This window comes from Furipterus horrens, unplaced genomic scaffold (assembly GCF_987537825.1).
Source record: "Furipterus horrens unplaced genomic scaffold, mFurHor1.1.pri manual_scaffold_7, whole genome shotgun sequence".
NCBI lineage: Eukaryota > Metazoa > Chordata > Mammalia > Chiroptera > Furipteridae > Furipterus > Furipterus horrens.
This window is the reverse complement of record NW_028327177.1, coordinates 138215251-138232390: the sequence shown is the minus strand read 5'-3', so window position 1 is coordinate 138232390 and position 17140 is coordinate 138215251. Positions and strand designations below refer to the sequence as shown.

Below are 17140 nucleotides of genomic sequence, written 5' to 3'. Positions count from 1 at the left end.
TCATCGCAAGATGTCGATTCAACACGGGAGGAGACAGATACCGTGTCACTCCCGAGTCGGACTGCACAGCCATTCTCGGTGGTGCAGATAGACTCTTAAGAAGCTACACCATCGTCTCTCGAGACGGACGGCTGCTGACGACGACGACTCTTAAACCTACGTCACTTTAACAACATACGTATACGGTACCGCAAAATCCTGCGATATAGTGAAAAATCCGTGATAAATAATTAAATATAGTGTTTTTAAAGATCACGCAATGCAGTGAGGCCGCGATATAGAGGGACTGCTGTATTTTTAGAAGGGCTCTCCAGGGAGAAATGCCCTCCTCCCCCATCCATCTGTTTGCATTCTGTTGTTTGCCGCCCCCCGGGCCGGCCCTTGACCTCTGGAACGCAGACACCTTCCCGAGGTGTGTGGTGGAAAAGCCCAGGTCCACGGCGCTCCCCCATTCCCAGGGTGTAGGTGCCTGGCCTCCCGGGACAGAAGGGACAAGCTGTGCACTAGCCGGGAGAAATGCTGGTCCAAAGAATGAGTCTTCCTGCTTCCTGACAATTTCACGTGTGCTTGCTTAAAAAGCCAATCAAGTCCCTGTTCCGGCTTTTGGATTTCGGGGGAACAGTCCGGGGTTGGGGCAGAGAGTCCCTGTCTGGTAATGAAACTGGTTTCCCTCAGGACCTGAGTGGCTCTGGTGATGCTCATCAAGGGCTGAGGTGCTCCTGGGCCACGTTAACCCTCAGGATGGTGGCTGGGGTTCCCTCCAGGAAAGAATGGAACCTTCCCATGTCGGAAGCCATAAGCCCTGAAAACGACCGTTAGCAGCACTAAGGAGGTCTCTGTACACATCTTCTCTGGCGTGTCAGGCATGTCTGGACACGGCCAGACCTTTCTTTGGAACCTCCACGTCCTTCAGACGTGTTCCCTGGAGTGACTTCCATCTCAGAGGAGCTGGTGGGGATGAACATCCCGTCAGATTTTCAGGCTGGGAATCGTTGATCTCCTGCAATGATTGGTTATTACCTGAACCATAAACACATAAAGGCATGAGCACATTCAAGATTTGAGAGGGCAGTGCATTCGTCGTCCCTGAGTCCACAGCGCACAGACGGACACGTCATCATGATAGCACGTTGCAGCTTAAACTCACAGTGGCCTTAGGCACTGTCACTTGGATGCCTGAGCCGTGTGTCACCCTTGTCCCTGCTGGCCACTCTTTGCAGTTGCCAGAGCCTTTTATTTACGTCTTAGGCCGCCTCTCCGCCTTCGTGTGTGGTGGCAGTGCAGGGCCTGCGTGGGGGGAGGGGTCTGCTGCGTCTGGGATTGATGTGGGGTGGCAGAGGTGACCGAGAGCGGGGCCCGTGAACACGGTTAAAAGTGACTTTTCCTTCTGTGCTTGGAAACTTGGAGTCGGCCTCTTGAACTGAATCAGGGATGATTGCGTCGTTGTCGTGGCTTCTTTCTTTTCTCTGACGCGGCTTTGTCCCAGGGACAAGGACGCGCTCTGGCAGAAGTCGGATGCCCTGGAATTCCAGCAGAAGCTCAGCGCTGAGGAGAAGTTGCTCGAGGACTCGGAGGCGAACCACTGCCTTGACTGCAAGCGGGAGTTCAGCTGGATGGCACGGCGACACCACTGCAGGTCAGGGTGGCCCGCCGGCCTGGGCAGAGCATGGCGGTTTTGGGCGTAAGGGAGCTGGGCGAGGAGGGGCTGTTAGGCAGGGTAATTGCAGGGCACTCGGGGATCCCTGAAGGGGAAGAGAGTTTAGCACAGACGTGCGGGTGGCATTTAGGGGACCCACGGGGACGTGGACCACCCAGAGACCAGCAGCCCCGGGCCCTCCCTCAGCCTGCAGGGGCCAGAAGGGAAATGGTGTCACTGGAACGCAAGGAGAGTGGGGGCTGTCGCTTCACTGCAGGACCACAGAACAGAGACTCCCAGGGCCCAAAGAAGGGAAGGCAGAAATGGATCTCAAACTGTGGCCAGAGCAGAGGGGGGGTCTGTTGGCTCTCAGGGCCTCGGCCATACCCGAATCCTTGTGTCAGGAACGGGGGTCTGGGCCACACACTTCATTCCCGGCCTCCCAGGGCCTTGGGAGAGAAAACTCCCACTGAGCTTCCTAAGGTGGCTTTACGGGAACCTTCCCAGGTGGGCCTGAGGCCACACTCGGAAGTGGGGGCAGAGCCAGGTGTGCCGAGGGCCAGGCGGCGCCCAGCACCCAGCCCAGAGCCCCGCCCCGGGACCGAGCGGTCCCCACGCAGCCCACAGCGCGTTGTCCTCACAGCCCGTGCTTGTTTGGTCCCCAGGATATGTGGCCGCAGTTTCTGTTACTACTGCTGCAACAACCACGTCGTGACGAAGCCCGGGGGCAAGAAGGAGCGCTGCTGCCGCGCCTGCTTCCAGAAGCTCAGTGACGGCCCGGGCTCCCCTGACAGCAGCAGCTCAGGCACCAGCCAGGGGCAGCCCAGCCCCACCCTGTCACCGGCCCAGGCTGGGCTCCAGGCCACCGGAGGCCAAGGTCAGGCTCCTGCTGCTGCCCACGGTGTTCCCTGGGTGCCACCCCCCAACACACACGTGTCCACTGCCCTATCTGGGCGAGTTAGCTGTGGCATCAGAGGTGCCAATAATAGAGTGCCACCAATTTGAGGCCTTTTTTTTGATGTCATTAGGATGGAACGAGAATTGAAAAGGGAATAACTTTCTCGGTACGATTCAGTGTGTTGAACTTGAGTCTGTGTCCCTGTTAGCTCACATGCTGCCAGCGGACCGGACCCTACACTTGGGAGACACTGTCTCCTACAGCGCGGCCCTGACATTCCACCCCTCTCCCAGAGTAACCAAAGGCCGGGAGCTGTGTCAGGAAACGATGGCATCCTCCTCTCTCAGTGACCAAGGAGGATGTTCTCCTTTGTGTCCTTTCGCGCAGCGCAGTAGAAGGAAGCGCCAAGCACGGCCCCGCTGACCGGCCGAGGCCGCCCTCTCGGGGACTGGCCCGCGGGTGCGCGCCCGGGAGGCAGGGCTGACCTGGCCAGGCAGCAGCGAGTCTCGTTTCTGCTCGAGCAGCACCGTCTCCTGTGCTGGCCCCTGTGGGCGCCTCCTTGGCCTCTGCCTGATGGCGGGGCAGCCAGCTGTCGGCAATAGTTAGTTCCTCTCTGTTTAACTGGGTCATCAAGGGGGTTGGCAGGCTCCTGTATCCGCTCTGGGTCCCAAACCGCTGTGCGCATTGCTCCGCTGTAGTATCTCTTCACATCTTTTGCTCATTGATGTATCTATATATACATATACTTAAGATTTTATTTATTTATTTTTAGAGAGAGGGGAAGGGAGGGAGGGAGACATTAATGTGTGGTTGCCTCTCCCATGTGTCCCCAACTGGGAACCTGGCCCATAACCCAGGCATGTGCCCCTGACTGGGAATGAACCAGCGACCCTTTGGTTCACAGGCTGGCGCTCAGTCCACTGAGCCACGTATTTTTTTAATTACTGAATCTTGAGAGTCCTTTATTCAGGATACAAGTTATTTACAGGTAATGTGTTTTACAAATATTTTATCCCAATCTATAGCCTGTCATTCAGTTTTCTTTCAAAAAGCAGAAGTTTATAATTTTGATGAAATCCAACCCATTTTTTTCATGGATCAGTTTTTTCCTTTGTGTAACGTATGTATCTTTGCCTAACTCAAGGACTCAAAGATTTCTCATTTTTTTCCCGGAAGTTTTATAGTTTTAGGTTGCACATTTGGATCCATGATCCTTTTGTTTTTTTTCTTTTAAAATTTTATTATTTATTTATTTTTAGAGGGGGAAGAAGAGAGAAAGAGAGGGAGAGAAACATCAATATGAGAGAGAAACATTGATTAGTTGCCTCTCATACGTGTCCTGTCTAGGGATGGAGCCCGCAACCCAGGCACATCCCCTGACTGGGAATTGAACTGGTGACCCTTCGCTTTGCAGTATGCTGCCCAACCCACTGAGCCACACTGGTCAGGGCTCTGATCCATTTTGAGTTCACTTTATTGTATGGTGTGAACTGTTAATAAGAATCTTTTTTCTTTTTTGCATATTGTTGTCTAATTGCTTCCTACCATTGGTTGGAAAGTGTATTCTTTTCCTAAAGAATCGCTTTTGCATCTTCGTGAGAAATCAGTTGAGTCTTCCAATCCATGAACATAGTATAGCTCTCCATTTATGATGGTTTTCTGACTTTTCTCAGTGTGCTTCAGTTTGGGTTCCTGGTGCTCATCTGTGGCTGGGTCTGTACAAAGAAACCAATCCCTGGTCCCTTTCTTCAGCCTGTGCCTCAACCCCTTCATTAAGTAGACTTCAGACAAGAGGAAGGTTTCTTCTGAAGCACAGCCCGTCCCAGTAGCCATGTGGCAGGCCAGCCGGGAACCTGTAGCTCATGATGTGGACTCTTCTTTTTGCCCTGCCTGACCCATCGGCATGTGTTCTAGTGACAACCGTATAGCACTGTGCCGGAGCGTGGAGGTCCCTTGTTTTGATTTCTGCCATTTCCTGTCTCCTCTTTTGTCTGCCTGCCTTCCTCTCTCCCCGTCATTCTTTTCTCTTTTCACCTCAGACCTGCCATCACATTTTCCGTGACATATGCAAGAGAGTGCTCGTGGGTGGGTGGCGGGCACAGGAGCATGCGTGCGGCATCCTTCCTGCCGAGTGGCCCACAAAGCCGCACACGAGTCCCCTGGTCAGAGACGCAGTGGTTGCTACAGCTCCTTGAGCAGAGGGAGGGTCTTCTCCCCACCCCAGCCCCACCCCAGTGGACTGGGATGAAAATGCAGGTCAGACTGAATCCTGTTTCCAAAGAGGTGTGATTAGGGGTGTCTTAGGGAGCACAGGTTCAGCAGCACAGGAGTGTGTACTTTTCTGTTAGGGCCTTTCCTGTGAGGTTTTGATACTTTCTCTCCTTCCAAACTGGGGGCCTCAGAGACTGTATAAGAGCTTGAAACCTCGCTCAGCCCCTGACTAACGGGCTTGAGAGAAATCTCTTAAGTTGGCATTCAGTTCATCTGTAGTCCTTGCTCTGCTCCTCTGGTATGTCCCAGCGGCCATTGCTTGCACACCTGGGCAGAAGAGCTGTCAGCCCGGTGAGCGCCTGGTGGCTTGTCCCGCGTGGCTGCCTCCCTTGCTCCCCAAAGCTCCCTCCCAATCCTGCGTGTACCTGAATGTGTTTCTCTTCTCTCCCGATCTGCCTCTGCGGTCCAGGCGCAAACGCAGACTTCAGGTCCCCAGACGACACCATGTTCGACATCATCACAGACGAGGAGTTGTGCCAGATACAGGAGTCCGGCTCCTCCTTGCCTGAAACACCCACTGAGACCGATTCTCTTGACCCACACGTGGCCCAACAGTGAGTAGACGTCACCTCCATTTCTTGAGTGCTCATTAAATGCCTGGCCCTCGTGCTTTCTTAGCAAACGGCCAGGAAGGTCTGGAAGCAGGATTGGCTGTCTGCTTGAGGGAAGGTGCCACAGAACAGTGCTCGGGATGGGATGGCCCTCGCGGGGCACCAGGCCTCGGGAACTGGTCAGCGTGAACCTTATCAGGGACTTCCGGGAATGGCAGCGGTCCCCGATGTCAGCATTAATGAAGGCCTTTCTCAGCTGCGGCAACTATGTTAACCTGCTTGGTCACCGGAGATTTATTTTCTCACAGCTCTGTAGACTGAAGTCCAGAACAAGGGGTGCACAATTGGTTTCTCCAGGGGCCTCTGTCCTTGGTCTGTGGACCATGACGGTGCCCCTTCCTGTGGTTCTCTGCGCATGTGTGCCCTGGTGTCTGTCCAGCCAACTCCGCTTACAAGGACACCGCTTGGATTGGATTGGGACCCACCCTATTGGTCTTATTTTAACTAAACTCTTTAAAGGCCTCGCCTCCAAATGCAATCACGTTCTGAAATACTGGGGGTTAAGACTTTGCCATGCATGCGAGGGGGACACTTTCAGCCCATCGGGGCAGCCCCTGCTGTGCTCCTCTCTGCCGTGCTCAGCAGGGTGCTGCTCTTTACGGTCCCCCTCGCTGCCGAGGCCATGAGAAGGAAGCTGGGATTTTGTTTCCCGCATCGTGGGGTCCGTTTAGCTCCTAAGAAGCCTTCTTGGGGCCCCAGCGGTCGAAAAGCAGTGAACAGACAGGCGGCTCTGGTGCCCTTCAGTCTGCAGAACCCGGGAAACCTCCCACTCCCCGAAGCCTGGGCCATGCCCGTCACCACTGTCGTGTGCTGCCTGTGATCAGGGACCCAGGCCCCTGGACCGATCTGATGCTGCAGATGACATGGGGCAACCCCACAGGGCGTCCCTTAGTGCTTATTCTCCGTGACCCCTCCCTCCTCAGTTTTCTGGGCCTGTTATGTTCCAACCAGGTTTGTGAGGAGAGTTGTGCCATTTTTTAAATACATGCAGTAACTGTACCCAGTGCCACCATATTGAATGTCAAGAGTTTATGCCGTGGGACCCATAGGAAAAGGTCAGGGTCCCCTCCGTGGCAGCCTCGGTGCAGTTTCCCCAGCAAAGCTCCACGAAGAATCAACCTGGCTCCCAGGTCCGGGCGTTCCTTTACACACCGTCCGTCCGGTTAGGGAGTTTTGTGACGTTCTTGTTGACTTCTGCTGAAATCTCCATTCCTCTCTTCTTGCCCAGAATGGAGAGGCAGGCTAGGCTTGACCTGTCAGATTCGTCACCCAGGATTTCTGCCGAACAGGCGGTGACACAGTTAATCTCCCTGTGGCTCTTGCCACAGGAGATGTTAGGCTTAGATGTCCCCCCATATCCTGTGCCCTTACTGGAGAGTGACTGCATTTACCATGTTGTGGCCCCAGGCATAAAGCCAACCCGGTCACTCAACCCAAGAAACCCTGCTCCCTGTCACATCTGCGGCTTTGGGCCTTTTTTGTTCCTTCTGGAAACCCTGCCTCAGCATTCTTCCCAGACTCTTATCAGCCTGCAGTGATCTCCGGGACCCTGAGGCCCAGTGGTCCCCAGGGCATGTTCCATTCCATTAGCACTGAGTCACTGTGCTGTCACCGCCTGACAACTCTTTACTGACAGTGCCTCTGCCGCCAGGTGGCGGTCAGGTGAGCAGGACTGAGCCCCTGGCCTGGGAGGGCAGCCTCTGGCTGCAGCCTACTAGAGAGGGTGACCAGCACCCCCACCCCCCAGCCCTCTTTCCCTCACCTTCCCGTTTCCCAGCAGGAGCAGAACCAGAAGGTGTTCTGAAGCTGAAAAATGTGTGTGTTTCAGTCATGGGAGATCAGGAAGCGTCCCGGGGAAGGAAACTGCCGGTGTGCCGCCCCGGTTTTGGGTGAGGGTCCAGCTGTCTGTGCCAGGTCAGGCCTGCCCCTTCCCACGCCCTCTCGGTGTGTCAGCTGGGGGTGGACCCCGGCATCTGCGGCATCTTTTCCTTTTGTTCTCTCTCTCCCCAAGTCTCAAACCAGTTGAACACACCAGGAGTCCCAGGAAAACACGGGAGGTGTAGAGTCCAGGATGTGTGTAAGCGTCCCCGATAGGAGACTTCGAGAAAGACATCAGCAAGGCCAAAGTTAGAAATGGTCCGGTGGGGCAGGGATTGAACATTGTGTGAGTCCAGGTGCGCTGGGAAAGAAGGCCGCTTGAGAGCCATGGGGACGAAGGCCACTCCTGTCGAGCACTGTCCCTAGTCCAGTAGCACTGACACATGGCCTCACTTGGACCCGCCCATGATCCCCATTTCACTTAGGTGAAGGCACTGAAGCCTCGGGAGGCCAGAAACTTGCTCCAGGTCCTGTGCTATGAGTGTCGGAACTAGGCTGTGAGCCGAGGGCGCCTTCCCCCCAGCACACGGCTTAGAGGTCTGCAGGGATGAGTACAGCTCCCTTGGCCGGGTCCCCATTTCTCCACGTGCACGCCAGAGACCTGCCCGCCTCCCCCTGCCCGTGGCTGCACATTCTCAGGGCCGATGAAGTTGTCTTGACCCTTCTGGTAGTGATGGGGCAGGGAGAGGGCCCCCCCAATCCGGACTCTCAGGGAGACCTGGCAGGATGCTACAGACTCAGGGCAGCCTCCCACAGGTCCTTCATATTCTGCATGTGGCTCAGAGCTGGAGCGGTGACGTGAAGCAGGAACATAGCCCCTCTCCTCGGGTGAAATGATACCTTTCAGAAAGCTCCAGACGTGGCTCTGTGTGCTCCCCACATCACTTCCCCCCAGCCCCTCAGGCCCAGCCTCTGCCACCCTCACGGGCTGCTCTGAGGTGGCGGGCAGAGAAGGAAAGAGAGCGCCCTGGACCGCTCGGCCTCTGCTCCGCTTCCACCCAGGCGTGGCTTCCTGGAAGCCTGGCTACCCCTTCTGATTACCAGACGAACAGACCACATGGTGGTGAGGAGCTTGAGCTCCAGAGTCAGGCACCCTGGTCAGATCCGGATCTGCCACCTGCAGGTTCCATGGCTTTGGACACTGTGCCCCTGAACTCAGTTCCCTCCCCTGTACAGAAGGGACGGGCCAGCGCCCACCCCTGGGGTCCGTAGGGTTAGAAAGGAACGCTGAGCCCGCCTGCTCCCAGGGAGCCTTCCCTAGAAGCGTGTCGTTTCCGTGGTGTTCTGGCTGCACTGTGCTGTGTGGAGCTGAGCCATGCGTGTCTGCTGCGGTGTGCCCAGTCCTGGCCCCTCGTGGCCCGCTCGTTTTTTCAAAGGAAAATCGCTCCAGATGCCCAGGTGATACTGAGCTTAAAACTCCCCCACAGACTGTCTCTGCCCACAGAGCACCTTTGCTCGAGATTGCTTTAGAGCTGATGCTTCGTGGGCGAATGCTTTCGGGCGCTGTGGTGAGTTTGTCACCGACCAGGAGACTCGATGCCTGGTATCTCAGAAACAAGATGAAAACAGGATATGGTGATGATGGTTAAAGTTAGAAAGCCACTGTGCGCGTGGGTTAACCCACTGTCTCTGCCCCTGGATGAGCGAGTGCAGCTGGCAGAGACCGTGCGCCTGACAGCTATGAAACCTCTAACCAACGTTTGGGGACAGAGGAAGAGGCTCCTCACTGGGGTCCTGGCCTAGCTCTGCCGTTTGAGACGTATTTGTCTCTCTGAGCTAGTTTCCTCATCTGCGGGATGGTGCTGGCTGTTCCCGTGGGCCGGGCACGTGGAAAGGGGCGCTGTCTTGGGCCCCTTGCTGGGGAAGGCCAGAGGGGGTGCCCTGACTGCTCCGGGGCCTCATGTTCTTTGCTCTGCCTTCCCCGTTCCAGCAAGGGCAGCTTCGGGATTTTCTCTCCCACGGCACCATTTCCTCAGTCCGGACACTCACAGCGATCGCCTGGGCTTCTCCCAGGTAGCCTCGGAATCGGGGTCACCCTGTGTTCGCATGGGGCAATGCATCCACCTCCAGTCTCTACCAAGTGTTGGAGACATGGTCGGGGAGGAGCACTTTCTTTACCTTCAGACCCTGAGGCCACACCCAAGACAGACTGGACTCAAGCAGGGTCCCCCCCCAGCCTGCCCCCTGTCCTCCCTCTGCCCCCCGAGCCTGTTCTGTGAGGTGCTGGTGTGCGTGAGCCGAGGGGAGGAGAGCAGGAACTTAGACTTCTTGGGCTGTTGTGTGGATGGAGTGAAGTCAAGACGCCAAAGCCCATGACCTGTGTGGGCTGTGCTAGCGGCTGTTGCAGTAATGAATGGCACGTGCCGGGGGGGTGGGGGGGTGGGCTGGGAAGGTCGTATCCGCTCCCAGGTGGTGCAGGGAGGGGCCCGCAGAGTGGAGGGCCAGTGCGGGGCCGATGAGGCAAGAAGGGGAAGGAGGTTCCCTGCTATGCTGTCCCTGGGGACAGGCTGGCAGGTTCCCTAAGCTGTGGAGCTGAGAGACAGGGTGTATGAACTAGGCCGGGGACGGGGGACGGACTGGCGGGTGCCTGGGCTCGTTTGACTTGGCAGGCAAGCACGTGGTCAGGGAGAAACCAGGCGACGCTGCAGCTGCCCCAGTGTTGCTGTGGCCGGGCAGCCCCGGCATGGCCTTCGGAGCGCACCGTCACGCCTCGCTAGCTCTCCTGGAGGGCGGACGGTCCATACCCAGTGGTGTGGGTGGCAACCCAGGCCCCGGGACACTGAGTGGCTTCCCCAAGAAGGCACAGAGGTGGAGCTGCCACTGAGCCAGCCTCTCCCATCACACCGCCCAGCTTCCTCTGTGGGAACCTGCGCAGGGGCTGCAGGGGCCTGGCTCCCCAACTCCTCACTTGTGCTTCCCCAGTTAGGGCCTCGGGGACTCGGGGGTTCATGGCCCCTCCGTCACAAGTGCTCAGCATGATGGTGAATGCACAAAGGGAGATGACAGAAATCGCCCCCATTGAAGCAAATTGTCACCAGGAAAAGAGGAGATTTTGTTGTTTGACAGTGGACTGTGTTGTCCACGTGGCTTGAGTACAGGGAAGTAACTCTCCTCGTGGATGCATTTAGGCACCTTCATGAAATAGTAGGTAGGGTCACGTGGGCCCTACAAGGCCCGCCCTCCCACGCCTCTCCAGCTCGGCGGCTTCTATTTGTCTTGCACATCCTAGGTGTGTGCCCTGACTGAGGGTCGAACCTGCAACCTTTTGGTGTGTGGGATGATGCTCCAACCAAGTGAGCCACCTGGCCAGTGCTTGTTTGTTCATGTATTGCTTTCTATTTCATATCCCATATGAGTGAAATCATGATTCTTGTCCTTTCCCATCTGACTGACTTTGCTTAGCATGATACTCTCAAGATCCATTCACATGGCAGTCTTGCGTCTTTTCTTACGGCTGAGTAGTATTGCCAGTTCTTGTGAGGAAGAACAATTAACTCCTGCCAGTTTGGAGCCCTCCCCCCCGATGAATGCCACCTGTGCTAAGTGTGTTTTACGCCCTGCCTCGAGTCCGCATGCCTGCCCGGAGAGGTGGGTGACGTTATGGTCCAGGTTTCACCAAAACGAAAGAGGTGACCAAGATTGCTGGCTGGTCTTACGTTAGTGAGGGACAGAGCTGGGATGTAACTCTGGTCTGTCTTAAACCTCAAAACCATGCTACTCAGCCAATTCTGACCCACGTCCTGGGCTGTCAGCTGGCTCTTCTGTTTTGGTGGGTGGTTAGTCACACACGAACCGGAAGGATAACTTGAAGCCTATTTAGTAGATAATTTTAGGATGTGATGAACACGCAGCAGTGTAAGACATTTAAAACTCTACCTCCTCCTGTGACATGACGGAGGCTAAGCAGGTGCACCTCACAGTCTGGGCAGGAGGGTGGAAACCACAGCGAAGGAGCAGATTGTTTTCACTAGTGTATTCTACTTCTTGGTCGAGCGGTGCCTTGAAGGCTTGCAATTTTAACTTATTTCATGTGCTCTGAGCTGAGCCCGCAAATAATCTCTTTTGATGTATTCCAGGCATTCCACATTAAAGTAGAAGGTGCCCAAGGGATAAAAGTAGCTTGGAGACTTTTAAAAAGTTTTATTTCTTAGTCATGAAAATCATATGCTGTTTGATACATGTGTGTAAGAATTATATATGCCTGCATACATACATAAAAGACTTGTGTGTGCACGTGTGTGAGAAGCGCAGGATAATTCAGTTTTAAAATGAGCAGACCCACCGAAGAACCCATCTCCGAAATGCTCCGTAGAGTCGTGAGAGCCTTAAACTCTGCTGTGCAGTTTTCTGGCATTCTAGAAAATTCCAGGGGACCACTGGAAATCTCAGCCAACTAATTCATTCTATTCCCTAGTGCTGGCCCTTCTAGGATTAATCACAGAGAACAAATGCACCTCCCTATGTAAAAGTCAAACTCCGCGGTGAGGCAGAACCTGGTCTCATTTGTGAGGTGACTGAGGCCTGAGACCCATGGGGCCAGCACTTGTTTTCTGAACTTGGGAGCTCGGCGTGTCACCCCTCAGCAGCTCTGTTGGCCACGCTCCCCAGCTCAGCCTTCAGTTCTTCGTCTCAGTGATGGAGAACTCGGGGGTTTTAGGGATGGTGTCAGAATTCTTGGGGACGGAGGAAGGAAATCCCTGACAGTTTTTAGACGCCCCTTTAAGCGTTAGGCCTGGGTGTTGAAAGAGAGAACAGTTGTGTTCATGCCTGAGAGGAAGCGTCCCACGCCAGCTGCAGCATTTGGTCATATCTCCGTAAAAATGCACACGCTATACACAAAGCCTTCCTCATCGCGTCCAGAGGACATGGCCCTGCTCCTGCCAGTTCCTGGGCAGCTTCTCCAAGCCCCGCAAGGCCTACAGCTGGAACATGCTGGTGCCCTCCGCGTGGGGAGGAGTAGAACGTGTCTTGGACGTGTCTTCTGAAAACTTCCACTGGCTGGGGACTCCCAGGTAAGGGAGGCAGCCAGTATCCTTCACAAGTTTCCAGAAGTTCTTTCGAAACTTCAGACCCACAAAGGCATAGAGCACAGGGTTAAGGCAGACCCGTAGGTAGGCGATGGCCTCGGTCACTATGATGGCGTACTGAAAGCTGGTCATGCTTTCGTACTCCCAGCGGGTGCTGCGGATGAGCTTCACCAGGCTGAAGGGCGTCTGGGTCAGCAGGAACAGAGCCACCACCAGGAAGATGATCTTGAGAGACCTGTGTTTCCGGAAGCCTCGGGCTTGAAGCAGGGTCTTGATTATGACGGAGTAGCAGACCATCATGGTGAGCAGTGGCAGGAAGAACCCCAGGGTCATCTGGGTGGCAAGAACCACAGTGCGAGTGTCCTCATCATGGTTATAACAGATGCACTTGTCCAAGCAATAGACTTTGCCGTAGATGATCTGCGGCAAGGAAAGCAGCAGGGAGACCCCCCAGATGGACAGGCAGGTGGCCTTGCCCCAGCTCATCCACTTGGCCTTCTGGTTGTAGGCCTTGTTGGGCTGAACCACTGCGATGAAGCGGTCCACAGTGATGCAGGTGAGGATGAGCATGGACGTGTAGAAGTTCAGCGTATAGATGCCCAGCACGGTTTTGCACATGATCTTGCCGAAGACCCATTCATGGATGCTTGTGTAGGTCCAGAAGGGCAGAGTGCAGACAAACACCAGGTCGGCCAGGGGCAAGTTCATCAGGAACATGTCTGTCAGGCTCTTCAGCTTCTGGTAGAAGATATATATGACCAGCACGAGAGAGTTCCCCACCAGGCCACAGATGAATACCGTCATGTACATGCAGGGCAGAAAGATCTTGCTGAACTGCAGGAAGTGCTGGTGCTCCTCCTGTCTGTTGTTAGAAGTGTTGAAGATCCCATAGTCTTCATAAGAGTCCTCGTCGGCCATGGTGTCTATTCTGATGAACACCTGAGAGTCAAAACACAGGAATTGTATGTGGGCTGAGCGTTCACGCCTCCTGCCTTCCCACAGAACAGCTGTTGCCCACAGAGTCAAAACACAGGAATTGTATGTGGGCTGAGCGTTCACGCCTCCTGCCTTCCCACAGACCATTTAGGGGGCAAGTAGTCATCTCCTAAACCCATCCCTGTTCAGCTCCTTACTGTCTAGTACACTGGAGACACCAAGTTCAATAGGGAAATTGCTCAGATGGCACAAGGAATTCATCATCAGTTCTCATAGTCTCAGGATCTCACGCATCTGGGAGACCACGCACATTCCATAAAATCCCGTGCTAACTTTGAGATCAAAGGGACCTGTGGTGAGATGGGGACAGTGCCCTTTGGAAGCGCAGCATGGCGAGACCTGCCTTCCCCTGCCTGCGCCTCCCAGTGCTTGCCCACCCATCCTGTGCCCAGTTTGTTGTTCAGTTAGACCCCTGAACTACTCATTATGGAAGGTAAGGCACGTATCCCACTTCCAGGGGGTCCACCATCAAGGAGACTGGACCCAGAAGGTAGGTGGGGGGTGGCCAGGACTCTTCTGCCTGAGTGGCCTGTCCCTCCTGCCCTTCTTGCTGTCATTGCATAGATTTTAAAAGACAACTGATAGAAAATGAGGGCATAGAAAATCCCATGGGCCCAGCAGTTGGGCTGAGCTGACCTCCTGCCCAGGGACTGGGGCGTTGTCCTCTCAGCCCAGCGCCAGCTTTGTCCTGTCTCACCTGACCCGACCCGGTTACGACATGCCACCATCAGAGCCTTGTTTCCTGAAGATTCCTTGACCTTCAGGATCGTTTTGTTTTTTTCTTTAAACACATTTTAAAGCTTTATTTAATAAATCATCTTATAAGGAAATATTTATTTTCTTTTTTTTTAAAGTTATTATTTTTTAAATTTCTTTTTAAAATTGTTTTTCTATTACAGGTGTCCCAATTTCCCCCCAGTGCTCTCCCCTGCCCACCACCCGGGCACCTCTTTTTCTTTTTTAAGATTTTGTTTACTTATTTTTAGAGAGAGGGAGAAAGAGAAACATCAGTTGGTTGCCTCTTGCACACCCCCAACTAGAGGCCTGGCCCACAACCCACACAGATGCCCTGACCTGGAATCGAACCAGTGACCTTTCAGTTTGCAGGACGATGCCCAACCCACTGAGCCACACCAGCCAGAGCTTTGGGCATCTCTTAAAAGGTAGGTTTCACCCGGAGGAAATATGGCTTTAGCTTTTATGACTAGCAGTTTAGGCTGAGGGGTCTCCTTTAACAAATGGAAGACCTGGTTGAAATGGGATGCCACCTGGGTGGGTAGCCAGAGGCCGGTGGCGAGCCTTGCTGTGAGTGTGAGGCTTGTGGCAAAGCCCAGATAGCTGCCATTCTTGTCTGGGGCTCCCAGCCCTTCAAGGCTGGCACATCCCTTTCACCCTTGTTGACCTGTGACCCTGCTGAGGACCGCAGGCAGGACAACAAGGTGATGTGACCCGTGGCATGTGCACGGGTCCCTTCGCAGCGTCAGCATTGGAGTGCCAGGCCACTGGCCTACAGAGTCACCGGACACAGTGGCTTATTTCCAGGGACCCGGTGCTGTGCCCTCCTGGTGGCTCAAGATTTTCTTTTTAAACTCAAACAGATCTTTATTGCATATTTCAAGTTGGAAGGAGGCAAGCATTTGTTTCAGCAAAGTCAAAAACCGCTGGCCAGACAAGGGCACATAAAAGGAAATACTGTCTTTCCTCTCTGATTAACTTGGAGACTTTTCCTGACTGGAAATGGCATCTGCCCTGATGCTGCCCCTTGGTCTTTCCTGGGAACAAAGTGTCTTTCTCTGCAAGGAAGGACCTTGCCTTCGAAGGGTGAGACTACGCAGTAAAAAGTCCCTGCTCCTGGACCCCAAGTGTTAGTTCTCTGGGGTGACAGGCCAGCCGGCAGGCATCGGCCACCAGCTCCCGTGCTGCTAGGCTGGGCTGGGCAGATGACTGGTGTGTGTATGTTACTCCTTCACGTGGGGACAAAACTTCCTTTCATCATTTAGAATATGAAATAGGCAGCTTTGCTTTCCTTAAGAGTAATGTCAAATCTCCATTATTGCAGAGAAGAGTATTAAAAATTCCTTTCCCTTCTAGAAATCTGAAAACCATTTCCCTTCTATAACCAAACTTCTATGTTGATTTCTGAAGATTTTTTAAAAATAGCAACATATGCAACTTTGGAAATGTCTAAAAATAAAACAAAAAAATAAGTTAGAATTCAAACATAATATAATTAAAGTTTAGGAAGTACTTTGAATATTTTGAAAAATGTAATACATTAAACTGCTCAGAAGAGTGAAGGCACAAACTTAGTACCGGCTGTTACTATTACAGTGAATAGGAGAAAAAGGAATGTAAAATCGATCATGGTTCTTAACCTTGGATCATAAACACCCCTTTGAGAACCTCATGTAAGCTGCAGACCTTTTCTTCAGAAATATCTACACACGTACCTGCAATTCTGCGGGGCCGTGAACCCTTTGACTCTCCATCATATACTCAATGACTTTTTAAACAGAGAAGTGACCAGTACGCTTCCGGCTGGTGAAATTAGGGGCGACTTATTTCCCTTATATTTTCCAAAATTTCTACAGTGGTATATGGTGACGAGAAAGTAAACCGTATTCTGACCTAGCAGCCTGTCATTGAATGCAAGAACAACAAAAACAGGAAGGTTGTTCAGTGAACAAACGCAGTGACTCTCCTCTCCTTGGGAGGGTCAGATCATGCCTTCCCTCGCCAGGACCATCGGCTTACAAGCACTTACTGCGTGTCTAGGACCACGTTAAGTCATTTTCACAGTCCTCTAACCCTCGGCAGCCCACTGCAGAGATAGAAGGTAAGCCCAGGGCTGCGGCGCTCTCCGCTACGCCTGGGCATTTACACCAGAATCGGAGATCTCGCTCTTGCCTATGAAGAAGACAAATGACTCACCAGCCAAGATGCCTTGTCAGTTCCAGAGATGAGCTCTGCTCAGCAGCAGGGTCTGCCTCTACCCCTCTGTGATGTGGTCCATGTTTCCGCTGAGTAGTTTTGAAGAACTCTCGGTTGGTGATTGGAAGAGACCCAACCCATCATCTAGATCAGAATCCACATGACCAGTCTGCACCCATGTAACTTCAGGTTCAAGATAGGAAGCTGTGGCACTGTTACTACGAACTCGCTGCCCCCTGGCTGGTGACTGACGTTTCTGCGAGGGCCCGAGAGAGCTGTTACTTGTGAACTGAAAGGGAGCGGTAGGTACGTCTGGCTCTGGCAGTCCACTGAAGGTGGCATTTGTACCTTAAAGGTATTGCACTCACTAGTCATGTGTCTCTTTGGGACAGTTTGCGTGTGGACCAGTGCGAAGTCCGTGCTCTGGGCTGGGTCCTGTGTATGCATGCAGCTCCAGTGTGACAGCCGCTGAGTCTCAGCAGCCCTGCAGAGCAAGTGTCCTCTTGTGATAGGGGAGAACATGAGGACCGTACTCACAGCGAAAGCCCCGTCTGCACCCAACTAATGACTGGCACTTCCAGGATACAAAACCCGCTCTCTGTCCTGGCCAGACCAATGAACTGATGTTTTCCAGGCGATGGTGGTCTGCTGCAGCCCCGCCTCCTAATCCCACACCCTTTGGACCCCTCGCAGGCAGTGCTCACCCACCCCGCTTAGCCTGAATGATCTGGTTTCTGGAGGCTGCCCTCTCTGCTTCTGGGAACCCCGAGATACTGAACACCCTGACTGTGTCGGTGCTGGCTGGTCGCCACGGTCCAGAAATGCTGACGCTTCTGGGAAACAACACTGGCTCACTTACCCTGAACACCTGACGTTCTCGAGCCAGAGCGGT

At 53.8% G+C, this 17140-nt stretch overlaps 2 protein-coding genes across 2 annotated transcripts in view; one reads left to right on the top strand and one right to left on the bottom strand.

Annotated features, from left to right (window-relative positions):
- Nucleotides 1–17140, top strand: part of FYCO1 (FYVE and coiled-coil domain autophagy adaptor 1) — a 68021-nt gene that overhangs the window by 32882 nt on the left and 17999 nt on the right. Inside the window, exons 12-14 of the mRNA XM_090284630.1 lie at nucleotides 1487–1636; nucleotides 2302–2513; nucleotides 5215–5359. Coding sequence (XP_090140756.1) covers nucleotides 1487–1636; nucleotides 2302–2513; nucleotides 5215–5359 — 507 coding nt within the window. The remainder of the gene's footprint in view (nucleotides 1–1486; nucleotides 1637–2301; nucleotides 2514–5214; nucleotides 5360–17140) is intronic.
- Nucleotides 11420–16410, bottom strand: CXCR6 (C-X-C motif chemokine receptor 6). Its single transcript, XM_090283060.1, has 2 exons — nucleotides 16249–16410; nucleotides 11420–13260 (listed from the first exon to the last, which is right to left on the bottom strand). Exon 2 carries the CDS (start codon nucleotides 13237–13239, stop codon nucleotides 12211–12213), a length of 1029 nt encoding a protein of 342 aa, XP_090139186.1. The 5' UTR covers nucleotides 13240–13260; nucleotides 16249–16410; the 3' UTR covers nucleotides 11420–12210.

Coding starts and splice junctions, on each gene's coding strand:
- CXCR6 (XM_090283060.1), bottom strand. CDS start 13,239: ATGGCCGACGAGGACTCTTATGAAGACTATGGGATCTTCAACACTTCT.